This window comes from Podarcis liolepis (genome assembly GCF_965112155.1).
Source record: "Podarcis liolepis genome assembly, chromosome: 3".
NCBI classification, from domain to species: Eukaryota; Metazoa; Chordata; class Lepidosauria; order Squamata; family Lacertidae; genus Podarcis; species Podarcis liolepis.
In genome coordinates, this window is record NC_139557.1 from 87451268 (window position 1) to 87478852 (window position 27585).

The 27585-nt window shown below is 41.3% G+C and overlaps 1 protein-coding gene across 3 annotated transcripts in view; it reads left to right on the forward strand.

Moving 5' to 3' along the window:
- GLP1R (glucagon like peptide 1 receptor) overlaps window positions 1-27585 on the forward strand; it is a 100198-nt gene that overhangs the window by 42918 nt on the left and 29695 nt on the right. The window contains exons 3-8 of one of the 3 annotated variants that reach the window (XM_083497203.1): window positions 718-828; window positions 14809-14856; window positions 17105-17205; window positions 20053-20159; window positions 21417-21570; window positions 22718-22877. In XM_083497203.1, the coding sequence (XP_083353329.1) occupies window positions 718-828; window positions 14809-14856; window positions 17105-17205; window positions 20053-20159; window positions 21417-21570; window positions 22718-22877 (681 nt within the window). Of the gene's footprint in view, window positions 1-717; window positions 829-10056; window positions 10160-14808; window positions 14857-17104; window positions 17206-20052; window positions 20160-21416; window positions 21571-22717; window positions 22878-27585 lie in introns of those variants that run through there. The other 2 variants (XM_083497204.1, XM_083497205.1) reach the window with 2 other exon arrangements.

Consider the following 27585-nt stretch of genomic DNA (forward strand, 5'->3'; position numbering starts at 1 on the left):
TGGTCAGCTGAGACAGGTGGAGAACCACTGAGGTCATACTTAGCCATTTAGCAAGTAGAATTGGAGCTGATGGTGAAGCACAATCACCTTATGCCAGGGATTCAATTAGGAAAGCGACAAGGACCCAAGAAATGAGCTGAGGGCACATGACACAGCTGCCTTGCTGAAGCTAAGTAGATTAGGGTCTGGTCAGTATCTGGATGGGAGACCACCTAGGAACCCCCTGAGTTTCAAGATAGACGATAAAGGGGATAGAAGTATATTGAACTAATAAACAGAATGGCAAGAACTTCACTAACAAATGCTGTGAATTGTTTGTGCAGTCTGTATTGAGTCATGCTATTAAATTACAGTTGTAGCTGTCTAGCAGCTTGAAGTAAATTGTAAAGATAGAATGGTTATTTTTCCTACCTCCTCCCCCCCCAATGCTTGTGTCTATGTGTTGTGGGGTGTTATTAGGGAACGGGCTGTCATTATTACAACACTCGGTTCTGGATTGGGTTTCTGTTCAGTCTTAGTTGCTGAACAGGGCTGTAGAAGCATTGAGACTGATGATTGGTGTAAGACACAAATAATGGATTTAGATCTTTTTTGGGGTGGGGGGTGGGGGTACCTATCTAATATTAAATCCTCCCAACCTGGACTCTTGCAATGCAACCTCATAAAGCTGCTTCTTCATTTTCTTCCAATTTCTCTCCAAATATTCTCTATCTGTAGAAGGCAAGTTCTGCAACAGGACATTTGATGAATATGCATGCTGGCCTGATGGTCTGCCTGGCACCTACGTGAACATGAGCTGCCCTTGGTATCTGCCATCACCTAGCCCAGGTAAGTATGTTTTCCTATCTTTGAAGAACATCCAATATACACAATTTCTCTCCCACCAGCCTGCTAATTTTATTTATATGTTTGTTGCGTGTATATTCTGCCACTCCTTTAAAGAACTCAAGGTGGAAGACATGATTCTCACTTCCCATCTTATCCTCAAAAACAGGTAGATTAGGCTAAGAGAGAGCCCAAGGTCACCCACTGAGCCTCATGGTCAAGGGGAGACTTGAATATTGCGCTTCTTGGTTGTGGTTCGACACTCTTAGCCACAAACTTGCTAAAGTTCATCTGGAACTCTGCATGTGCCCAACAGCTATGTGTGTAGTCTGACTTCTCTCTGAACAATGAGTGCAAGCATCACTGTGGTATAATAGTAAATTCATGTGCAGTGTAAACCCAACTTGATCATGAAAATATAAGTGGCAAGCAATAGGGCCTTGCAAGCCAGAAACATGAGCAGGTCTGCATGAACTTAATTAATCACACCCACACTCACACACACTAACTCCTTTTTGTAGTTACCACTTAGGTGCTGGGTCATGTAGGGTGGGAAATACATTGGGACTTGGTCTTACTTGAACAAAGAGGTAATTGACGTATGGACTGGTTCAGGACTGTCGGTTTTAATTCCAAAGATCCCTTCAGTATAAATGGGGGGTGGGGTGGGGCGGGCGCTTTGCTGAGTATGGGTGGGAAAGAAATTTCTTTCTTGAAGTCCTTTTTTCTGACATACCTCTCTCTCTCTCTCTCTCGCATGAGTATTCATATTGTATTATGTTTGGTTGCTAGCGACTGTTATCTTAGGGTCATCTGAAAATTAAATTACAAGCTCTTTATCAGTTTCTCAATCATTAATAAACATATACATTATTTACAGCTACTTAAAAATTTGCTTGTATTAATGTGCAAAATTGTTGACTTCCCAATTAATTGATATAAGAGCCCATCAAACATTCTATAACTCCTTTCAATAATTCTTTCCCCCCTTTATCTAATAACCTACATGCAGGATTAAATGCCTTCCCTTCAGCAAACCTATTTATTTTCCAACTTAGGACTCGGTGGCAGTCATTTGGCTGCTAACAGCACTAAAAATCATCACTGCAGGAGAGAGCCAAGATTTACCATAATCCTGTACCTCAATAAATTACCAGAATGTGCTGCATCTTTCATGTACTTTTGCAAATAAGCAAAAGCTGAATTATCTTGGGGTAGAATACAATTTTCACTTAAAACACATTAACATTTGGATCTCTTCAGAAATTTTCATTAAAGGATTGCAAACCATTTTGGAAACAAATTAAGCTTTATAATCCTCTCATTCCTGTTGCTATAGTATATCCTAATTTTTCTTTGTTGTCCCAATAGACTTGTTGATGGGCTGTGGCAGTCCTTGGTCTCCTCCATTATAAATGGACATGTAGTTGTGTGTGTGTGCTGTTAATCTCGTCATACTTTTACTTTAAAGTGGATTACTACAGTGCAGTCTATGTGGGGCTGCCCTTGGGTTTATAAACTCCAGCTGGTGCAGAATGCTGATCAGGGGCATCTTGCTGACAACACATGAGACTTTTGTTGAAACATCTGCACCGGCTGCCCATCCACTACCAAGTCAGGTTCAAGGTCCGTGTATTAATTTACAAAGCCCTGAACAACATAGGTAGAGGGTACCTCAGGGACTGCTTGAACCCTTATATTCCAGCCCAGCCGCTGAAATAATCTGCAGCGGCATTGTTGATCATTCCCCAAGTTGGCGAGACTCATTTGATAACTACAAGCAAACCAAGTCTTTTGTGTCATTGGCTCTGTATTAGGAGAGGGGTAGTACATCTGCTGGGAGAAATGTCACATTCCTTCTGGGGTAGCTTGTCCACCTTTGATCTCCACCCAGTACTCAGCTCCCACCTGTGGCTCCTAGAAGCTATCAGCATACAACAGCGGCCACCTCCTAGGAAACAGCTTTAACTGGCCAGCTAAACCAGGTGAGGCTAGCTGATAGGTCTCAAATCCTCAGTGAGTTAGGGACTTTCCCTGCATTTGAACACATACTCTTGTGGATTGAGTGGACGAAACCAATTGCGTGTCAAGGCCCCCAAGCCAGCCTCCGTTAGAATAAAAATTCACACTGACACAGAATTTTGGTTTAAGGTTAATGGGCAAAAAATTAGGCCACAACTTTATTGATTACAGCAAATGTGAGCGGTATTGGCTTAGGTATTGGCAAAGGACTATATTGGACTCCTGCCCCCTTTGCAGGAAGTCAGTAATGGTAAACCACTAAAAGAGGAAGCTACATCGGGGGAACCCGCCTGTAGCTCTCCTTGGTGTTCCCAGAGGCCTGGCATGGCCCTAGCCCCTCAAGTGGACTTCAGACAGGATCCAGGCCCCAGATTCCTTCAACAGAATACCCTTGGTCAATGGAGGGGCAGGCGATGGTCGACCTCCCCTCCCCCACAAATCAATGAGCCAATGCCTAACCGCCAAACCTTACAAAGTTGTGATGATTGCTAAGAGGTAGGCGAAAACCAAGTGGCCAGGGCCAATCTGCCAAATGGAAAAATTCCTACCTGGCTCCCGTCCCAAGAGAGAAGTGAGGGGCAGATGGGGCTCGCCAACCTACAAAGGTAGCCCATCTAGGAGAAGGAAAACTCTGATCCTAAACCTATGCTGCCTTGCATAATAGCTTTGGGAAAAGAAAAGGTTAAGGAGTAAACCCTGCACAAATCCAGAGTGTATTCCCTAAGACAGTTGGATGGCACCTTGCATGCCTGCTTCCGGCAACTCCTGCAGCCAAGCTGGTGCCCAACACATTGCTTTCCTTTCCTTTGGACCGCGCCAGTGAGGCCAAGAGTCTTGTCATCTGAGCAGCCCAGGATCTCCATACACACTGCCCATGCTTGTACCCTGGAGAGGTCACTTTGATGCTGCTAATTGCAGTGGTTTGACTTCACCCCTGAAGGCACACTCCATTGTCCCCTGAGACAGACGAATGTCAACAAGGGATTCAGCAGGCACCTTCTATCCCAACTTTTCAAGGCCTGCTGAAAACTTGTGTATCCCGTCAGACTTAAACGGTTTGGATTCTTAGATCACGGACTGCAGTTTCTTGAAGATGGACTTCTGGCAAGCGATGGGCTGCACCTCACAACGGTTGGGAGAAATGTTTTTGCCAAAAATCTCAGAAACCTCATCAGGAGGGCTTTAAACTGACTAATGTGGGGGAGGGAGACAGTGCTCCTGAAGGTAGGAGTCTATCAATTGATGAAGATGATCATCCAAATGTCATAGACCAAATGGAGCAAACAGCACGCAGACCTAGTGGTGGGAGGGAAAAATCCTTAAATAAGAGACACGGGGGAATGATTAATGGACTTCAATGTCTGTACACAAATGCGCAAAGCATGGGAAATAAACAAGATGAGCTTGAGCTCTTGGTACAGCAAACTAAATATGACATAATAGGCATCACTGAAACCTGGTGGGATAAGTCTCATGATTGGAATGTAATAATGGAGGGATACGATCTATTTCAGAGAAACAGACCAGACAAGAAAGAAGGAGGAGTGGCGTTATATGTCAGGGATGTGTATACCTGTGAAGAGATCCAAGATTTAGAACCTCAGAGCCAAAGTGAGAGCATTTGGGTCAAAATTAAGGGAGAGAAGAATAACAGAGATCTCATTGTGGGAGTTTACTATAGATCCCCAAGCCAAACGGAGGACATAGATGATGCCTTCCTGGAACAGATGGCCAAGCATGCAAAAGGAAGGGAGATAGTAGTAATGGGGGACTTCAATTACCCGGATATTTGTTGGATGTCAAACTCAGCCAAGAGCTTAAGGTCAAACAGATTCCTCACTGGCCTTGCAGACAACTTCATTGTCCAGAAAGTGGGAGAAGCAACAAGAGGAACAGCCATTTTAGATCTGGTCCTAACCAATGTTGATGACCTGGTTAGTGGGGTAGAAGTGGAAGGATCATTAGGCGCGAGTGATCATGCTCTTCTGAAGTTTACTATACAGCGGAAAGGAGCAGCCAAGCATACTAGGATTCAATTTCTTGACTTTAAGAAAGCCGACTTCATAAAACTTAGGGAAGTGCTGGGTGAGATCCCATGGACAGTAATACTAAAAGGAAAGGGAGTTCATGATGGCTGGGAGTTTGTTAAGAGGGAGATAGTAAAAGCACAACGTCAGGCAATACCAATGAGACGGAAACATGGAAGGTGCTTAAAGAAGCCAGAGTGGCTATCTAAAGAACTTTTAACTGAATTAAGATTAAAAAAGGATGTGTACAAAAAAATGGAAAAGGGGGGAAACCACCAAAGAGGAATTCAAACAAATAGCCAGCACGTGTAATAATAATAATAATAATAATAATAATAATAATAATAATAATTTATTATTTGTACCCCGCCCATCTGGCTGGGTTTCCCCAGCCACTCTGGGCGGCTTCCACAGAAACCAAAAAACACTAAAATATCATACATTAAAAGCTTCCCTGAATAGGGCCGCCTTAAGATGTCTTCTGAATGTCAGGTAGTTGTCCATCACCTTGACTTCCGATGGGAGGGCATTCCACAGGGCGGGCGCCACCACCGAAAAGGCCCTCTGCCTGGTTCCCTGTAGCTTCGCTTCTCGCAATGAGGGAACCGCCAGAAGGCCCTCGGCGCTGGACCTCAGTGTCCGGGCAGAATGATGGGGGTGGAGACGCTCCTTCAGGTATACTGGGCCGAAGCCGTTTAGGGCTTTAAAGGTCAACACCAGCACTTTGAATTGTGCTTGGAAACGTACTGGGAGCCAATGTAGACACAAAGTCAGAAAAGCTAAAGCACAGAATGAACTCAGGCTTGGTAGAGAGGTTAAAAGCAACAAAAAAGGCTTTTATGGGTATGTTCGTAGCAAAAGGAAGAACAAAGAAACAGTGGGGTCACTCAGAGGAGAAGATGGTGAAATGCAAACAGGGGACACAGAAAGGGCTGAACTCCTCAGTGCCTTCTTTGCCTCAGTCTTCTCCGATAAAGAAAACAATGCCCGACCTGAAGAATTTGGAGCAAATGATTCAGCAAAGGAAACACAGCCCAGAATAACTAAGGAGATAGTACAAGAATACTTGGTTAGTTTAGATGTATTCAAGTCTCCAGGGCCAGATGAACTGCATCCAAGAGTATTAAAAGAACTGGCAGATGTGATCTCAGAACCACTGGCAATCATCTTTGAGAATTCCTGGAGAACAGGCGAAGTCCCGGCAGACTGGAGGAGGGCAAATGTTGTCCCTATTTTCAAAAAGGGGAAAAGAGAGGACCCAAATAATTACCGCCCAGTCAGTCTGACATCAATACCAGGGAAGATTCTGGAGCAGATCATTAAGCAAACAGTCTGTGAGCACCTAGAAAGGAATGCTGTGATCACCAATAGTCAGCATGGATTTCTGAAAAATAAGTCATGTCAGACTAACCTGATCTCGTTTTTTGACAGAATTACAAGCCTGGTAGATGAAGGGAACACAGTGGATGTAGCCTACCTTGATTTCAGCAAGGCATTTGACAAGGTGCCCCATGATATTCTTGTAAAGAAGCTGGTAAAATGTGGTCTTGACTATGCTACCACTCAGTGGATTTGTAACTGGCTGACTGACCGAACCCAAAGGGTGCTCATCAATGGTTCCTCTTCATCCTGGAGAAGAGTGACTAGTGGGGTGCCACAGGGTTCTGTCTTGGGCCCGGTCTTATTCAACATCTTTATCAACGACTTGGATGATGGACTCAAGGGCATGCTGATCAAATTTGCAGATGACACCAAACTGGGAGGGGTGGCTAACACCCCAGAGGACAGGATCACACTTCAAAACGACCTTGACAAATTAGAGAACTGGGCAAAAACAAACAAGATGAATTTTAACAGGGAGAAATGTAAAGTATTGCACTTGGGCAAAAAAAATGAGAGGCACAAATACAAGATGGGTGACACCTGGCTTGTGAGCAGTACATGTGAAAAGGATCTAGGAGTCTTGGTTGACCACAAACTTGACATGAGCCAACAGTGTGACGCGGCAGCTAAAAAAGCCAATGCAATTCTGGGCTGCATCAATAGGAGTATAGCATCTAGATCAAGGGAAGTAATAGCACCACTGTATTCTGCTCTGGTCAGACCTCACCTGGAGTACTGTGTCCAGTTCTGGGCACCACAATTCAAGAAGGACACTGACAAACTGGAACGTGTCCAGAGGAGGGCAACCAAAATGGTCAAAGGCCTGGAAACGATGCCTTATGAAGAACGGCTAAGGGAGCTGGGCATGTTTAGCCTGGAGAAGAGGAGGTTAAGGGGTGATATGATAGCCATGTTCAAATATATAAAAGGATGTCACATAGAGGAGGGAGAAAGGTTGTTTCTGCTGCTCCAGAGAAGCGGACACGGAGCAATGGATCCAAACTACAAGAAAGAAGATTCCACCTAGACATTAGGAAGAACTTCCTGACAGTAAGAGCTGTTTGACAGTGGAATTTGCTGCCAAGGAGTGTGGTGGAGTCTCCTACTTTGGAGGTCTTTAAGCAGAGGCTTGACAACCATATGTCAGGAGTGCTCTGATGGTGTTTCCTGCTTGGCAGGGGGTTGGACTCGATGGCCCTTGTGGTCTCTTCCAACTCTATGATTCTATGATTCTAAACAAACAATTAAGAATATATCTTTCCATAATAGTTAATTTATTTCTGATTTTAACTTTTTATATAGTGTAATTTATGTGTAATTATTGTAAATGCTCTGATTTTTAAAATAAATAAATAAATAAATAAATAAATAAATAAATAAATAACAGTATATGAATATTGTTATAAATAAAAAAAAATGAATAAACTTAACTTCCCCAAACCTCACCACAGCAGCAATGTGATGGGTCTTCCTCCTTGGGCCTTAATTATGTACTAAAACCTAATCAGCATATTGGAAAAAATATTTTTGAGTTTCCTTTGCTAATCTGGACATTAAATCCTTTTCCAGAAATTATGTAACCAGATAAACTAGGTTAGGTTTTTCATTAAGTGAGGGTGCATAATGGATTCCCTTTTAGACAGAACTCTTACTAAAACTGTTGTAAATAAGAATTTGTTTAAATTTCACGTAGCCATTTCACGTAGCCCAAGATGGCAGCAGCTGCGTAATTCTAAAGCCACCTACTTCTCTTATTTCTGCCTTTATGTAGAATAATAGTGCAAAGAGAGAGCTAATGGTTCTGCCACTCCTTAAAATTTTATTAATTAATTAATTAATACCCTGCCTTTCTTCCTGACAGGGATTCAAGGCAGCTTATAGATAAAAACTGTAGAGTCTTCTCTTCAAGTATTTTGGCCAATTAGAGCTGGCCAAAAATGAATACATGTACTAAAGCTTCATAGCTGAACTTCTGTCAAGTATCAAGATTATTAGCATCTAAACCGGTAATTTTATGAGGGCAAGCAGACCTAGGAAGGCTTGAACTCGGAAAATGTGTAACAAACCATTAATTGCCTATGTGCAACAAAGGCTTCAAAAATAAATTTACCATGATGCATACTTTGTTAGGACTGGCTACTTTTGTCAACTTTGGCTCCCAGCCCCTGAGTTTTCCTCTGTCAAGTGGAGCCCAACTAAGACTGTCAATTTGGCCAAAGAAGCTGTGGTCAAAATTAGTCAGGTGTCTCACAGTTCCTTAAGGGGTGAAAGTCATGAACTATTTCGTGTTGTATTCATCAGCTTTCATTGTCCATGCAGATGAAGAGGTTTGTAGCTCTCTCAGGTTAGAGTTTAGTTACAGCTATCACTATTGGTAATAATGCAGCATGATCACTTGCTTTTAAAAAGAACAGAAATCTGGGTAGTTGTTACTGGTAGTTAATTTAGTGGGCCTAGACACCTGGCAGCAGGAGCGAAGCCTGTCTTGCATGGCCCACTGGTGAGCGCTTGGCTTTAGAGAGTTTTACGATGTGGGCATTTACCTTATTTGCACTGCCCATATTCATATTTGCTGTGAACGAGAACATTTGCGCTGTTTCTCCTGAATCACAGATTTTGTTCACCCTCAATGTACTTCACACTCCAAGATAGAAACTACAGGACACCCCTGCCTCCCCTCCCGCCCCCCAAAATGAGCTTTGCTGGCAGATGACACATCAAGCTTGGCAGAAACTCTAGGAAGAGGACAGTGAGATGAAAATTTATTTTTCCGTATTGTAGCCAAGCGAGAGTATCATTTGCTTTTTCATCTCTTCAGGGCCTTGGTTTTCGCAGGCTTTTGTTCTTCCTACAACTCCCTTTTGTCCTTAAATAATAGCTGGCTTGCTCTCCCGCTCCTTTTTAAAAAAATGAAGATCTCTATGAAGCCTATAAACAGCTTTTAATTTCTTAGAGATAACGTCCAACCTTATCAATATCCAGGATACTTTCATTTCTGCTCTTCCTCGAGTGAGTAGGAAGAATACTCAGGGGCTCACTTTTTCAGGTCTTTTTAGGTGGGGGATTTTTCCTGAGCTAAATGTAAAAAACTTGCCCAGTGGTAAATTTACCTTCCCTTTTTCAACCATGCTGAGGCAATTTCTGGCATTCGGTGGAATCACTGCAACTGCAAAGGAGCATAAGAATATTGTGTCCTCAGGAAAATAGAGCTTTCTCTTTTAGAGAGGGTATCTATCTCTTGTTACTGTCACTGGGAATGTAATCTCATTTTTGTTACCGTTTTATAATTTAAGCCCTGCTGCCAATAACACTGTGTAGACCAAGAAAGCTTGGAGTTGCTACGGTAATCCATTTTACATTTTATGACTCCTTCAGGGTCCTAATATTTATTGTCTAATGGCCCTAAATCCTCTTAAATAGAAAATCTTCCAGGGACGCAAGTTCCAAACAAGAGTTATAGGTGCAGTAACCACATTTGTTTTTCTTATGCCCTCTGGAGTACACAGGGTTTTGCTGCAGACTGGTGCAGCATAGTTATGCCTCAGGAGCACTGATACGATGTGTCCTTATGGCTTGGTCATAAGAGCCAGGGGCAAGAATGTGTTGCTTCAAACTATAGCCTTACTTCTGAACAAAATGCATGGCAGGTCAAGGCTTTACTAGATGTACAGGATACAAGTAGCACAGTTGTTTCAACTGGGTGTTTAGTGAAGCATTCCTGCAGTACAAAGATAATTTTGATTCTAACCCATTTAATTATTATTTTTTTCTGAACTGTGTCCACAGGACTTATTATTGTGGATTGAGGGAAGGAGACATGGTGATATACTGGTTGCACACTTATCTAGTTCCAAAGAAAGCGTTGGTGGATGGGGTTGCTTTTGAACATTTGAAGCTGCTAGGTGAGATCATACAGGGATTTGGAGTGTGGTGTCATCAATGAGTTTTACCTGAGAAAGCAGGTAGTTAGCTTGATCGAGACCCAGGTGGCTTGTTTGACTTGGAGTGACTCTTCCCATCTTCAGCTGCTTCACCAGCTATGACAGTTCCTGGTTGAGGATAGCCTGGCCACAGTGGTCCATGATCTGGGAGCCCCCAACTGGGTTACAATCATGCATTGTGCATGGACCTCTGCTTGAAGACAACTCAGAAGCTTCAGTTAGTGCAGAACACAGCAGCCACATCTGGTGGGGCTGGATAGGATGCTTTTTACACTGATCCCTAGGAGGCTGTGCTGCCTGCCTGTTTGCTTCCAGGCCCAATTGAAGATGTTGGTTTCAACCTTTTAGTGTCCTGAACAACTTAAGGTCCAAATACCTGAAGGGATGTCTCCCGTATACATACCTGCCCATGTCTTAAGATCTGCTGCTTTAAGTGCAATACACTTTTGCATGTTATGTGTCAACAAGGGAGAGAGCTTTCTCTGTTATGGTGCCCCAACAGGAAACCATCTCTGTTAGCTTTTTGGTGCCAAGTTAAAAACAACAACAAAAAACTGTTTGCCCAGACTTATGTCCTATTTTTAAAATCCATCATGTTATGCATCACTGCATTTTAAAGTTGGTTTGATAGTTTTACAGCTTTATGACAGCTTTTTGGTCTTGTTTTGTACATTGGCCTGATACATATTTGATGAACAGTGGTTTTCATATATTTTAATAAATTAAATGGAACAGCCATTGGGTTCCCAGATCCCACTTACTGCCTAAGCCTTTACTATATGGCACAGGATAGATGAATACTGAACTACATCACCTTTTCTTTTTATGTAAGCCCCCATATTATGTTTGTTTATTTATATATATTCCATCCTTTTGCAAAACATCAGGGCAGTTTACAACTACAGAAAAACATTTAAAAGCAATACAAGCTAGACATTCCTGCATGTTATGTCCTGAGTGTGGAGATGGAGTTGAGAGCCAAACTCCATGTAATTACATTTAAGGTGTTTGACATCACTACCACGATACGCTTGCAGACTCGGTTAGACAGAGACCGAGAAGGCTTATTTTGCTCCCAGTGGTCTGCCATGCATAGCTGGCATTCTGCGCTTAGTTTGGTGAACCAGATTATTCTGTGTTATGTTAAATAAAGTAAAGATTTGGTTTGAAGCATGGAGCTTGGGCACCTGACACGCTTGAGTTGAATTATCAGCATAGATGAGTATCTCAGCATGTTTCTCATATTTTAAATGGTACTAATATAAGTCTGCCTGAGAAGGTAAATGTTGCAAAGAAGATAAAGAACATAAAATATGTAAATACTTTATAAATTATTAATAATTTCATTTCTGCAAAATAGTTGTAAGTTGCAAAGTGCTAAGCTTGTGAAATGGAGTCATTTGCCTCTCATCAAGCACACAGGCTGTTTAATTTTGCACAATGACTCATATTTGCATTGTTACCCTTTCACATTCCTGCATTTTATTGACGACGATCCTCCAGGGAGCTTTTCTGTTATAGGCCAAATGGTCCCCAGGAGGCACAGGTCCCTACTACTTATTTTGAAAGTGCTGCAGATAAAAGTTTTATCCCCCAAACATGTTCCAAATGTTGACTTTTAGAATTTCTATTCATCACCTTAAATTTTATTTGAGCGAGAGCAAAATCCTTAATGGCGTCATGTTTATGAGGGAACCCACTTTTTATAGCTTTTCCTTGAAGATAATGACAGCAGATTCTGGCTTACTTCCAGAGTCATTTTACACTTCTGGGGCTAATTTACTTTGCTTCCTGACAATTGGAGTAACCTGAAGTGAGTTAGGGAAGAGCAGGAACAAGTGCTCAATCAGCATAATTGCTTTTGCAAGAAACAACCTGGCTTTGCATATATGAAAGCACCATCCCTGGAGTCAAATTAAGCAAGGGGAATGTCCCTATTGAATGAATACAAATGCAGAGCCTTATTTGAACTTGTATTCTCCTACAGTGTGCTGGGTGGGTGAGAGTCACTAGGCTGTGAACTGCAAATCAGCCCTGAGTGCTCACTGGAAGGATAGATCTTGAAGAGGAGGGTCCAATATTTTGTCCACTTCATGAGAAGAGAGGACTCCCTGGAAAAGACACTGATGTTGGGAAAGTTTGAGGGCACAAGGAGAAGGGAATGGCAGAGGACGAGATGGTTGGACAGTGTTCTTGAAGCTACTAACATGAGTTTGACCAAACTGCGGGAGGCAATGGAAGACAGAAGTGCCTGGCGTACTCTGGTCCATGGGGTCACGAAGAGTCGGACACGACTAAATGACTAAACAACAACAACAACAGACCTATTTGGATTTAGACACAGGAAGGAACCCACTTTCTGTGCATTTTGATTTTTTAAAATGGGAAGTAAGTAGAAACAGTAACTAGATAGTAATCTCCAGAGATAAAAATATCACTTGAATGCTTTGGAACAGGTGGTTAAGAAGATGGAGTTGCCGGATATGTTGAAGCCTCCGAGGAATCCTGCTTTAGAAGAGATATCAAAGGGAAGATAGTGTTAAAGGATTTGGGTTGGGCTGGGTGTCATTGTGGGATCCTCTTCAACCCTGTGATTCTAGAGATGAAAGACTGGGATATGGAGAAGGGGAGGACTGCTAATATGGGCAGAATAGTTCCTTGGTCAAGTCTTCTCTTTTGTAATATAAGCTAGGACAATATGTTTCCATTGGAACTAGAGAGCTGGAAACATAAGTAAGGCAAAAGTGGCCATACATTTCTTCCTTCCTCACCTGGTTGGATGTGATATCATTGAAGGATGCATGTCTGTGTGTGCAGGTCTGGCAGTATAAAAGAACAGTAGACAACTGGTGCTGGTGACTTGCAGTCTGTGAAGATCCAAATGCTAAAGTGCTGGGGTTCCCCTGGAAATCTGATGGGAATCAATATCTTTTGGAGCTACTGTAATGCTGTTAACCCCCATCTTATTTTCAGCCTGTATGTATAGCTCTAAAATGTAATATGTTTGCAGTGATGTTATTTAAAGGAATCCAATCCAAGGTACAGACTGAAACCTCTGAAATGTCTTCCTGACTGAATATGGGGCATGTATAACGGTACATTTAGAGAAGTTCCACAGAAGTATAGCCACACACAAAAATGGTTTATTTCCATAATGGAAAAAATACTGTATCCATGAAATATTGCACTAACAGAGATGCCATGGCATAGGTCTGGTGTGACAACAGGAGTCAGATTCACTTGAATAAAAGTTTGATACTGAGTTCCATGTTGAATATTATCATTGTGCATTATACCTACCTCAGAAATGACTGTACAGCTTCAATACTTTTTCCATGCCTATAGAAGAAATTTGAAATGAACACTACTGTGCCTTAGTATTTACCTATAGAAGCTGGCTTCTTTCACATTGGTACAGGTGTGTTCTAAAGTGCTTCATATTATTTTCAAGATCATTTTTAGAGGACTTTGTTATAAATTATTCTGCCATTGTTGTGCAAAGGGAACTAAGGGTGGAAATAAAAGGTAATTGTAGACTATTTTTGTTGTTTTCCATGGGGAGACAGACTACAAGTTTTTATGAATAGAAACTTGCTTTGCCCATGAAACAAAGGTTGCTGAAAGCCGATGTGCTGCCTGTGTGATTGATAAATTTAGGTTGTGCTGGTTGAGTGGAACTGTTCAAAGAACAAAGTCTTGTGCTAGGATATATTATCTTTTGCCATCAAAGGGCAAACCACTCTGTCAAGGAGCAGCAAGTCAATCTACCACAGCAAATAATTTGGCTATTACTCATAAACAGCAGATTCACCACTGCCTTCTGGAAAAAAACTGTTACCTTTTCCAGAACATTTCCCCTGTCGAGAATTAAGAAGAGTTATTAATTTGGGACAACTTACGATGCTCAACACGTGTGCCGAGCGCGCTGAGGGGAAACTCTACTCTCTGCCTCCTCTCCCTCAGCTTGTCTTTCCCTGTCTGGGTAAAATGTGATAGGCTAGGACATGATGTAATTTGTTTCAAAGATAAATTATGTGGCAATTTATTCCAAAGGACAATTGGGTGACTAATCTTCCACCATTCCTGACACACAGCTGTAGTAAAATGCAGATCAGGTTGGTTGTTTTAAAGGGGGAAGCATTTAATTTGTTTTTTTATTTCCAGCATAAGTGAGCTAGCTAATGAAATATTTGTGAGCCTCCTGGCATGTGATAACATATTTCCTATATCTAAAAGTGTTTTGCCAGATGTAGTATTTGATTTGATTTACAAGCTCATCCAAGAACAAGATAAATGATGACATTAACTCCAGTTCTAACTATTGGCCTCCCCTCTCAGTCTTTTATCAGCAAACAGGGACCGTTAGGATTCTGGGCACCAATCCATATCTTTAAACATTTAATACTAATAAGGTGTAATTGACATGGAATTCAAGCAAACAGGCTCTATTAAGGCTATTGCTTCTAAGAAACTAACTTTTTGTGTGAAAGCATCTTACATAGAATGTGAAATAAATCAAAGCCCTGGCCTAATTGTGCAGCTTTACAGCATCATTTTTAGAATATTGGTCTCTTTTGTGTAAGCTTTAAATGCTTATTGATTTCTTCCAGTTCGAGGCAACTTCCATGGAAAAATAAGATCCCACATGAAGAAGCAAGGTGATGGCAGTTGGACATTAACATAAAGCTGTTTTGATCAAAGCAGCACAAAGCTGGTGCAGCACATTGTCTCACTTTTAAAAGCACTTTCATAAAGACAAGTATACACCGTGTCATTTTGTACAACTCTATGACCTGGGTGCGACGTTGTTTTTTTGTCTTATGACAAACATCTTATGAAACACATCCTTGCCATTGCAACCTAATACAGCATTCAGATATGCCATTTGAATTCCTGTTTTCTAAATAACTCCTGTCTTGTTAAATCAGCATGAGTTTGGCGGTCTGGCTGGAGGTTTCTGTCCCCTCCCCACAAAACACAGAAGACTCAGACACACTGACCAGATGTTTGGAAGCTGTGGCTGGATGGTTACATGGGAGCCGGTTGAAGTTAAATCCTTCGAAGACAGAGGTCCTCTGGCTGGGACGGGACGATATGGGATTGAGGGGGCAACTCCCATCTCTTGTAGGGGTGCAATTAGTGCTAGCACCATCCGTTAAGAGTTTGGGTGTAATCTTCGATACCTCCCTCTCTATGGAGGCACAGATTACAGCTATAACAAAGGCGGCATTTTTTCATCTCCGCCAAGCTAAGCAGTTGGCTCCTTATCTCTCTCGCCCTGACCTAGCCACGGTGATCCATGCGACGGTCACCTCCAGACTGGATTATTGTAACTCGCTCTACGTGGGACTGCCCTTGAGACTGACCCAGAAACTCCAGCGGGTGCAGAATGCCGCGGCGAGACTCCTTACGGGGTCTTCGCTATGAGATCACATTCATCCGGTACTATACCAGCTGCACTGGCTCGCGGTGGAGTACAGGATCAGGTTTAAGGTGCTGGTTTTAACCTTTAAAGCCCTATACGGCCTAGGACCCTCGTACCTACAGGACCGCCTCTCCTGGTATGCCCCACAGAGGAACCTACGGTCTGCAAATAAAAACATCCTGAAGGTCCCAGGCCTCAGAGAGGTTAGGCTGGCCTCAACTAGAGCCAGGGCTTTCTTGGCTGCGGCTCCAATCTGGTGGAACGCTCTGTCACAAGAGACCAGGGCCCTGCGGGACCTGACATCTTTCCGCAGGGCCTGCAAGACAGAGTTGTTCCACCAGGCCTTTGGTCAGGGCGCAGCCTGACTCCCTCCTCTGGCAACCTGCACAGAATTTTGCTTAATGGTTGCCATTAATTTGATTTTAATTAATTTTTATAATGAAATGTTTTTAGAATGTTGGATTATTTGATTGTTTGATTATTTGATTGTTGTTAGCTGCCCTGAGCCCGGCTTCGGCTGGGGAGGGCGGGATATAAATAAAATTTATTATTATTATTATTATTATTAAATTATCTGAGATTATTTCTGTGTTTACTATGGCAGCGACAAACTTTAGTATCTTTTGGTTACCTCTTGGCTTCTGAGAGTGCCTTGTTCATTGTCCATAGAGAACAGTAGGCACCAGATCATTTAGACTGTAACTTATTTACTGACATGGATGCCGACCAAATGCTAATTTCTATCAAGTGGGATGTAAATTATTCTAAGAGAAAAGCCATGTGGTTCAGGAAATAGGTTCACTCTCAAGTTACAGAGTTCAGATCCATGGAGTTGTCACTTGCCGATTTTCTGAAAAACGTACAATGAACTTGCTTCACTTTTCTAGTAGAAAAACAATCAGTGTCAAAATTCATTAAACTTGAAGCCTCAGAGGCTGGGTTCAGATGTAAAGCAAATCCACGGTTTGTGCAAACCATTGTTAAGAACCATATCATTGTTTGATCATCTACATGTATAACAGACAACCAGTGCTTGTCTGCTTTTGTTTCCCATCTATTCAGGATCCAGCTTAATAAGTCCACTTGAATCTCCAAGAAGGGAGGAGAGATGAGGCACAACAGACAGAAGGCTTGTTCATATCTCAGCTTGATAAGCCAAGATATATGTTTATGAAAACTGAGCCATTAAAAGAAACCATAGTTTACCTAAACAAGCCATGGTTTCATGTTACATTTTTGTAACATGATATGTAACATGAGATATGTAACATGATACAGATATGTAACATGAGAATCCTAAAATGTCTTAGAAGCAGCTTGAACTGCTTCTATGTCAGTACTATGGTTAAATATACATTACTGAAAGCTGTCGGGGGAAGTACCAGGCTAGGGCTTTCTGCTGGTTGATACTAATAATGGGTTAGATTTTGCTTTTGTTTTATGTCATCTTCCATCATTATGTGCTTTCTGGTCTTGGATAGGGCAAGTTTACCGCTTCTGCACACTGGAGGGCACGTGGCTGCTGGAGGAAAATTCCACCATTCCGTGGAGGAACATATCTGAGTGTATGGCTACTGATGAAGTAAGTGCCTAAGATTTTGCTGAAATAGTCACTAGCCTGTATGCCACATCCTCTGTCCCCAGAGACTGTTACAGCAGTAGTAATGGTAGTGATGTTTTTTAGATGTAAGTTTTCTGTTAGGTAATAAAGCATGCTACCCACTGCTGGTTGCTCGAATTCAGATTGTTTCAAAGCTTCAGTGGAATTGAAACAAGTAGCATGGGCACGGCATTCTTTGGGCCCAATGTTTATCATGGCTGATACCAATTATTGCAACCAGTATAGAGGCTGCAAATGTTGAAGTTCCTTGCATGTGTGACCATAGGGGGGGAGAAAGCAAGAAAATACACTGACAATGTGGTATAATTTCTAGTGGTTTCTCCCTTTACAAGATACTTGTGAAAGGCAATGGGAAATGGATGGGGTTGCAAAACTCATCTTTTTAGCAGTTTTGTATTTTCATTTACATTGCCTTCCGACTTAGACTATTATAATAACCACATGGACTTTTTTTGGAGGAACTCTGTGAACACGCACCAGCTTAAACCATGGGTAGGCAAACTAAGCAAACTTGGGACCCAGATCTGGCCCAATCGCCTTCTAAATCTGGCCCACGGACGGTCCAGGAATCAGTGTGTTTTTACTTGAGTAGAATGTGTCCTTTTATTTAAAATGCATCTCTGGGTTATTTGTGGGGCATAGGAATTCATTCACCCCCCCAAACAAAATATAGTCTGGCCCCCCACAAGGTGTGAGGGACAATGGACCAGCCCCCTGCTGAAAAAGTTTGCTGACTCCTGCCTTAAACCAAAGGATTTCAGTGCTCAGAGGTTTCTGAAGTAGTCTGTGTTGCCCCACAAAGTTTTGCAACAAGCCAAAGTACTTGCAAGCAATTTGTTGGAAACTTAAGACTTTAGAAAGCTGAATGCAAAGTTGTGTAAATGTTCCTCATCTCATGAAATTAATTGGGGGCAGTCCAGCGGAAGTCAGACTACCATAATTACCATTGAACCTAAATATAGCACTTTAGAGCTTGCAGCACAGTAATCTTCACAGCAACTCTCTGTGAGGTAAGGTTATATTGGGCTGAGGTTAAGAGATGGAGGGTTGCTTAGAACCACCTTGTGATCCTCCATGACAAAGGTGAGATTGAAAGTGGTGATTTTCAAGCTCATTTTAGACATCATGCTACATCAGCTTTTGGCTACAATTGTTTACTGTAGGGGTGAAGTGCATGCTCTCAGGGATAATCTTCTGGAGGTCAGAAACAAACATTATAAGGGTCACTTTTCTTTCTTTCTGACATTCCCTTCTCTCTTTCTCCCCATGCATTGGGGAAAAGATAAGCCATTTCTACTGCAGGTCTGAAGGGCTTTTGTCCCTCCTCCTCCCTCCAGTTCTCCAAATGTTTAAACTCCCATTCTCTCCCCCCCCCACTACCTTCTTGTCCACCTCTCCCTCTGGGCTCTTCCAGCCAGCATGAAATTATTCTAAGGGTCACATGTTACCGACCGCGGTCTACATTGCCATGTTACGATTATTCAGCAGAAGTGGGAAGAATACAAATAGAGAACAGGGCAGGAGAGAAATTCTGCAAGTTTGAAGTGAGGTTAATTAAAATGCAGGAAATCCCCAAGCTTGCTTCCCCATCTATTTCCTCATTCTTTTGAATGCCTGTGACATAGCTGAAGATGATGTTCGGAGAAGCTGAATTGCTGTAATACAAACCACATGCAGGGACATTTTTTGTCTCCATTGGCTGTTTAAAAGATTATTTCACAGTTGTGTAGAAAGCTGCCAACAAGACAGATGCTTAACGACAGTGCTTGGTCGTTTGGCACCTGTCTCATTTCCATAAAATAGAGTGCTTTGGGGGTAATGATTTAGAAACCCTGAATACTGTGTTGTGTCCTGAAATGTAAATACTGATTTTTATTTTCAATTTTCGACAACCCCACCAACTTATTCTCACACTGTTTAGAGCCATAGATAAAAATAGAACTCAGAACAACCTTTAGATTTGGGTAGGGTGAAGGTCATCATGTGGCTTGGCTGTAGGTGTCCTTGAGCATGAAATCCAACTGGAGAGATTGAAGCTCAGAGGAATGGTCACAGACTAACAATTGGTCCAGGCAGAGCTCATTAAAATAAATGGAAGTTCTGCCAGTGACTTATGAATTTCACCTATAGTTCTGCTGCTCCTGTCTTAAGTTTGTGCCCTTTGCAATTTCAAACTAACTCCATGCATTGGTTATTAATTTAAAGTTGGCTGACACATGTAGTTACTGCTCTCCCTTCTGTTCTGAATTCTTCTTTCCTTTTCCAAATCAGTCTTCCCTTTAAAAACAGCAACACCCTTCCACAGAATCCAAATCACTCACAAGACATTTGGGTGGCATATCTCATATACCGCCAGCTCACGTGGTCCTGGAGAATTTCCCCTTTCCTGTGTGAGAAGAGGCAGCACTCTGTTTGTACAGGGGACAAAACACCACTCCAGTATCAAGATACAAAATATAAGGGGCAAATTAGGCTCAATAACAGACTTCCATATTTGGGTTTGAGTTTCATTTTATTATTTTCATGTAATGAGTTTTTAAGCTTTCAGGATAAGTTATGCTCCCAGGGCACATTGTCCCGAACAAAAAAAGAACACATGGTTTTGGGATTCCTGATATATTGGACTTGACGTTTGTGATCTGTACTACTTGCCTATGTTTTTGTATAAGATTGTTGGCTTTGCAGTTCTGTTTATCCACTCAGCTATGCCTTGCGTTGACCATCTGCTCATCTTAGAGGATTTTGAGGAAGCTGGGTTCGTCCAATAACTATATCCTTCCATTGCGTTCTTATGTTATCTTCTTTTAGGACTCACCAGAAGGCCATATGCTATTCCTTTCTGCCATCTATACCACTGGATATGCTCTTTCCTTCTCGGCCCTTGTCATAGCCACTGGCATCCTCCTGGGGTTCAGGTAACCTTGATATGCCTACAAAGAGTCATGAACTCCAAATTGCAAATAGCATTTGACTAGTACTTGTGTGCACTAATGATGCCTGTTGCAAAATTTCAAAAACCTCAAACGTTTAAATGCAATAAAATGGGAAGTCAAAGGCAGCATAAAGGTGAGTTTCACATAAACGGTGGAAGAGTTTAAAGAGTTTGTTGTAAACTATTACATACATATAGTGGGGGAACTGCGATGCGAGAATAGAGTGCCCAAGTTCACTGTGTTATAACCAATAGTGATAATATTTTGCCTTCATCAGTCAGAACCATACTGGGCTATCGCTTGTTCTTGGTGTGCTGCACATCGGAAGCAGCTGATATTTGTGCTTAATAGAGAGACATAAACTCTCCTGCCCCCCTCCCCCAAAGAGGTATTAGTTTGATGCTATAGTAACAGATGTAAACCCTGAAATCACTATTAACTCAGATATGGCTGAACTATTGTATAGGAACATTTTGCTTTGTATCATAGACAGAGCATTTTTATTTCGATGGAGGGACAAAACTGCCTTGCTCTACTGCACATTTCTTTTCAGATGGGGTTTGTTATTAGGTAGCAGAAAGGCAAGGGAGAAGAAATGTTTGAGATTCTTGAATAAAGGATTGCTGTTACATTGATACTGGGTTCTAGCTACTGAGTTGATTTTTTTTCCTTTTTGACAGGTTGTGATTTCTGTTCTCCTAGAGCATGACTGAGATTCATAATGAATGTTCATTGTTACTTATTGTGAGCCTAGAGGGGAAATCATGCTCCCACAACAGTCCATATAGTTCTTAAGTGGCATATTTTGCTTTTCAAACAATAGGTAGTAAATATCAGAACTCTTGATAGAAGCTGATGCTTCTGCCACAGCCCCCTGCAGATTTTCCCAGTGCACAGAAAGCTAAGGCATGCCTCACAAAATGCATTTCTTTATCTAAAGAGATTTGAAGATCAATTCTTCAAATTCCTCTCCTGTGGCCACTTTAGTAAAAATTCAAAATAGTTCTCCACTTCTACACATCTTTTTTAGTCTAAACACGGTTTGGAGCTTTTCAGGGTGAAGGCATTATAAGTTTTCCTTTGCCTTCAACATAAGAAGAAATCCCTGCAGCTCTTCCTGAATTATATGCCAAGTGACTCATTTGCCCACTTCAGTTTTGAGCGGAGTCCCCTTGTTGCCCTGTTCGACAATTGTTACAGCCTACACGTTTGAGTAACTTAAACTTGATTATTTTTCAGGCATCTGCACTGCACCAGGAACTACATTCACTTGAACCTTTTCACCTCATTTATCCTCCGTGCTATATCCATCTTCATTAAAGACTCCGTGATAACTTGGATGTATAGGACAGCCCCTCGTGAACAGCAGTGGGAGAGTTTATTCTCTTATCAGGTAGGGGATGAGGCCAAAACACCTTTAGTACCAGTGATCCTGTGACTCAATATATTTGTATTTAACTTTCCATCTTCATTTGAAGGAAAAGGTGCCCTGGGTGCCTTGTTAGATTTGCACGCTTCTAGAGGTTTGCTCTCAGTGCTAGTCTTCCAACTGTCACAATTTCAGTTGTGAATGATTTTTCTGATACAGTTGAAGTCTCCCTTGGTGCTCTTGTTGTATAAAACTTTTCCTCTGTGCTCCATTTTATTTGTCATTTTCTTTCCCTGAGATGAGAAGGAAGCAACCAATTCTTTTTCTGACAAGTGTCTGTTGAACTATGTCTCTTTAGCTACTATTCCAATATCCCAACAAACATCTAGAAAAATTACCTCAAAAAACCAAAGACTACGTCGGGAAAGATACCAGAGTTTTCCCAAAGCAGAAGGTCTGGGACACCTGAACAGTTCTGCCCTGTCCCATTATTATACTTGGTAAACAATTCCACTTTGGTTTGATATTTGAACTGTGTCACCCAAAAAAGTGGGAATTCAGTCATCTCTGTTCCCTGGTTTTGTGAGGACTGACCATCCCTGCTTTTACACTGATTGGTAGCTGTGAGAAATGGCTTGGATCCTGAGAGACTCAAACAGTAGGAAGATTGCCAAAGAGGACTTGCCTGCCTCCCGCACTCCCTGAAAGCCTCTCTGAAGAGTTGGAGAGACTCTCTTGGATAGTGTGGGATGGGGCATGCAATGAGAAAAGAGGAAATTGCCAAAATTGAGCAGAGGTCCCTTATACAGGTGGCCTCCACTTGAACAAGGTGCCTCTGTCTAATTTTAGATTACTTCCTCACCAGCCCATCCTGCCATGTTTAACAGGGCCCTCCGACCCTCTGAATAAGCTTTTCATAGACAGATACATAGGTATACGTACACACATACTTGGGGGGTGTGGTGGAAAAGCTATTCTGCTGTTGAATTTGTTCTCTTTTGTTCAAAATACAATTGACACTCTCAAAAGGTTTTTTTTAAAAATGCCATTTCTAGCCAAGTACTGGCTGGGGGAATCTGGTATTTGTCTTGTCACATACACCCCTACTTTTGCTTACTTGTCTTTCACAAGGCATCCTGTATTCACTAATTTCTCTGTTCTTCTGTTTCAGGAGTCACTTAGTTGTCGCTTGGTCTTTGTGATGATGCAGTATTGTGTGATTGCCAACTACTATTGGCTGTTGGTGGAGGGAATGTACTTGTATACGCTGCTGGCACTGTCTGTTTTTTCTGAGCAGAGAATCTTTCGGCTCTACCTTTTTGTTGGCTGGGGTAAGTGAGTCTCTCCTCTCTCCCCACCTGCCACCGTTTTTAATGAAAAAGTGCATTTCTCTGCTTGAGTGCCCTAGAATAAATGAAATTGAAGCAGGAGCAGGGGTAGCGTTGTCTTTTGCAGTAAAAAAAGTACTAACCATTTGATCTACCTTCTTTTCTCTTTTTGCCGCTAAACTCAGATGCCTCTTTAAGACAACAACATAGCCATCATTTTTATACTTGTGTTAGGATCTTCTTCTGCTAGGCTTGGGCTTGCTACTCTACCACCCATCAGTGGTGAGGATGGTCTTCTTTTAAGAAGCATGCAAAAGGGCAGGGATGAAGCTGCTCTCAAGTGGGCCACAATGATAGCCTTTCTTGTAGCGTACGTGGCATGCTCTAGCTATGCCTTTACTTTCAATGAGAAAATAATAGGATTCTTTGTGGAAGAGAGTGCTCAGCTGAGCATTTCACAATACTCATTTCCAAGGGAGTGTATGAAGACCAGCAAAACAAATCTCTATTAACCGCACTATGATTTTGCCAACCAATTGTAGTTCAAGTGGCTTTTGCCATGAAAAGGCTATCTGCCTGGTAGTTATATACATTGCAAAATTGGGACTGGCCAGGCAAGAAGTGTATCACATATTTCAGGCACAGTCTTAATATCTGCTTGTCAAACTATTATGAAGTCTCTGTGATAAATTCTTGAAATTTGATTATTATAATATGACGCCTAGCACAGAGCTCAGTCGCAAATGCAAAACTTTGGTAATGATCTTGCTGCTTTATTTTAATATTCCTAGCATTTGTGGTTGTGCCAGCAATGTTTGCTAAGAGCTCTGGAAACAGAAGGCAGTGCTTAAAGAACAGGACTTCCTGTGCTTCTTTCATATCTCTCTCCCCCCCCCCATCCTGAACCTGATCAATAATTTCATAAAGCATCTGATTGCTTGCTACTAGATTGAATTAGGAAAAATAAGGACAGTGTCTGCTAATTTTTCTTATTTGTATCATTCTAGCTTATACCATGTTGATTCTAGTTTATACTGCGACACCAATTTTCTGCATGGCTACTTAAATGTTTTAAATGTATTTTGACTGAATCATATGTATGAAATAATCAATACACATTGAAGATTATGTTGAACAATAAACCACATAGGGTTGCCATGTGTCTTATTTTTCCAGGATACATCTTCTCTTTCAGGGGTAAAATTTGAGACAAATTGCATTTATTTGCTTTGAATGACCGTCATAGCATCCTCTTTTTTGCTCTTCAAAATATGGCAACCCTATTATAGTGGAGGAAATGTTTATATTTACTATTGTCCTTTTTTAGAATGCTTTGAGAGGCTGGAGACTTAGAAGGTTAGGTTGCATTTTACACTTTGCAGTTATAAGTGCTTTTATTACAGAGCACCCTTTTCTTTGTGTTCTCATTTGGTTTGGTTTTGAAAGTATAAATAGCGGGATGCTGTTAAAGTTCTTTGGTTTATCCAACTGTGTGTTTCATGATGTTTAGATATTTTGCAACACACACAGTGTATACAAAACAAAAAACACAAATCACTTTACCAGCATGCAAGACAACATACATAAGCAGAGCCTCCTGAAACTTGCTATTCCAGAATATAATGAGTAATGTCCATTTTTCAATAAATGTATTTCATAGAATTGTGAGTTGGAAGGGACCCTGAGGGTCATCTAGCCTAATCCTCTGCAAGGCAGGAATCTCAACTAGAACATACCTGTAAATGACAGACAGCCATCCAACCTCTGCTTAAAAACCTCCAAGGAAGGAGAATCCACCACCTCTTGTGGGAGTCTGGTCCACTGTCAAACAGCTCTTACTGTCAGAAAGTTCTTCCTGATGTTTAGTTGGAATCTCCTTTATTGTAACTTGAATCCATTGGTTCAGGTCCTAGCCTCCAGAACAGGAGAAAACCAGCTTGCTCCATCTTCCATGCGACAGCCCTTTATATATTTGAGGATGATTGCCACATCTCCCCTGTCTCCTCTCTACCAGGCTAAACATAGTCAGTTCTCTCAACTGTTCCTCATAAGGCTTGGTTTCCAAACCCTTGATCATCTGGGTTGCCCTCCTCCCGCATTCCAGCTTGTCAATATCCTTCTTAAACTGTGGCACCCAGAACTGGACACAGTACTCAGGTTGTGGTCTGACCAAGGCAGAATAGAGTGGTACTATTACTTTCCTTGATCATGAAACTATACCTGTGTTAGTTTGGTGTCATCTGCAAATTTCTTGAACCTTCAGTACTTCACCCCACTTGTCACTTTTTTCCAGGATGACGAGGAACCATTAGTGAGCACTCTTTGGGTTTGACGAGTTAACCAGCCACAAATCCATCTAACAGTTATATTGTCCAGTGTACATCCAGCATGCATCCTTTTATAGTCAGGTCGTTTAATCATAATTGCAACAGTTCATCCATGAATAACCAATCTGAGATTAAAGGAGCTGTATTGGTTCTTGCCCTACCGCCCAATTACATTCTCTGCATAACCTGGCAGCAGTGAGTAGATTAGCCACTATCTCTGAATCAGTCTTATCAACCAGATTTTTTAAAATAATAAAACAATGCTACCTTTAGGTCATGTGGTATCATGTAGATTGTCATTTCAGTAACTGAGAATAGTTAGCATAGTTGTCCAAACATTTGTATTGTTGAGATGTCTAGAATATATGGGGGATGGGGAACCAGCATGCATTGAGCTGCAACAACAACAGCAGATTAATACAGCTTAACCTACATGGTGTCCAATACCACTGAAATTGTATTTCACAGATATGTTGCATTTTTAATGTCTAAATTGCTTTGGCAAGTTTTTGCCCTTCTGCTGGTTCACCTTGTGGTCTGAACATTCTGGCAAATGAGCTTATTGGCAAAATTCAAAATTCATACAAATGATCAGTTGTAAATTATTCACCTAGCTCTACCAAATGCACAGTGATATATTGATGATGAAAATATTGTGCTCTGTTGAAGCCAATAAATAAATATAAATAATAAAGAGCTCGGATAGATAGAAATGTCTAAAGCAATTCTGCCGGGGGTGTTCTAATGGCACTTTACAACCTACAAATTGTACAATTATTTAAAACCCTACAAAGCAGAGAGCTGACAAAATGTTTTACCCTTTATAAAAAAAATTGTCTGACTTTAGACATTTATCTAAATAAATGGAAATGGGGGGAATTAATAGTCTGTCCAAACCTAGATAGACCTAAAAATCCATTATGGAGCTCTGTCTGTCTTGCTGCCTGAAATATTTCTGATTGCAGGCTCTACTTAGCAATACTTGAAGACAATGGTTGCAGTGCGGGAAGGGATCCAATATGCACTCTGAGCAAATGCAGTCTAGTTCTCCTCTGAGAGCTGAGAACTGCACATTAAAATGGAGGTCTGTGTATGGGTTTAAAAGAGAGAATGTGAAATTATCCTTGTCTTCATGGGACAGTTCAGCAGTAGAGTTCTTGTGAATTTTTCTTACTATGATAGTGCTATAAAAATGTTTTCTTTCTCCAAACCTTTACAAGATATATTACCAATATAGACCATCTTAAAACATCCATATACAAAAATTTCTCTATCTTTCCCTGAATCTAATAGCTGAACTTGATTGGCTATATATAAAAAATTGCACCTTTCTTATCTTTACTTATTTTGTAGATGTGGAGGTTTGCTGCAGTGGGATTAAGGAACAGTGACTTGGTTCAAGGAAACAGTAGATTTTGTTCCTCTTCTTTAGTTCTAGCACTGACTCCCAGATCAAACTTACACTCACCTCAACGCCATACATTTAAATCACTCTTGTATCGCTTTTAAACTCATGGCATCCCCAAAATAATTCTCAGCACTCTTATGGACTACAGTCCTAGGATTGTTTGGGGAAAGCTATGGTTGTTAAAGTGGTATATGACAGCTTTGAAGGCATGCCCTGAATGTGTCATGAGGCTTATTCACACATTGCAGATTTAGTAATACTGGCTTGTGTTCCAGAACATGGATACATGCATTTAATCCATATGAGACCACAGAAAAAACCACACTCTGGTTCTCTTGTCTTGCAGCACATTTATGCACTGTGTGTATAGATACTAAAATGTGTTTAGTTGCATCACACATTGCATTGTACAAGCGGGTATAGACAAAAACTATAATGAGTACTTAATGTACTATAGTGTGAAAAGTGACTCTTGGCTAGTTTTTAATATAGAAAATAAGATATTTTTTTACACCTTCATGTCTTCCCTCAGGTTTTAGTGAGTGACTAGATAAAGAACATGCTTGGGCAGTTATAACCAGGTGAAGAGCAAGATGTTTACTTTGTTTTTTTAAGATATTCTTGTGAATGAGTTTTGTATGTGGGAAAATGAAAAGTGACAGTGTTTTTTGCTGCTATGGCAACTACCCCAGTGGAGGAAGACCTTGCACAATAGCCAGCAGGTTGATCTTAGAAGTGCAGCTCCTCTACAGTGTTGATGGATTTCTTCTGGTTTGGCTTACACGACTACTGGTGCTAATCAGAACTACCTGAGTAATTTATTATGTCCTAGGTCTCCCTTTCTGTTATCTCCCCTAGCTTGTTAACTAATGCAAATTACTTTCCGAATGAATTGCTTAAACAAGCAGCAATCCATACGTCACTTCGAAAGGTTTTATTGCTCATTGCCTAATCATTATGGCTTGTAATCATAACT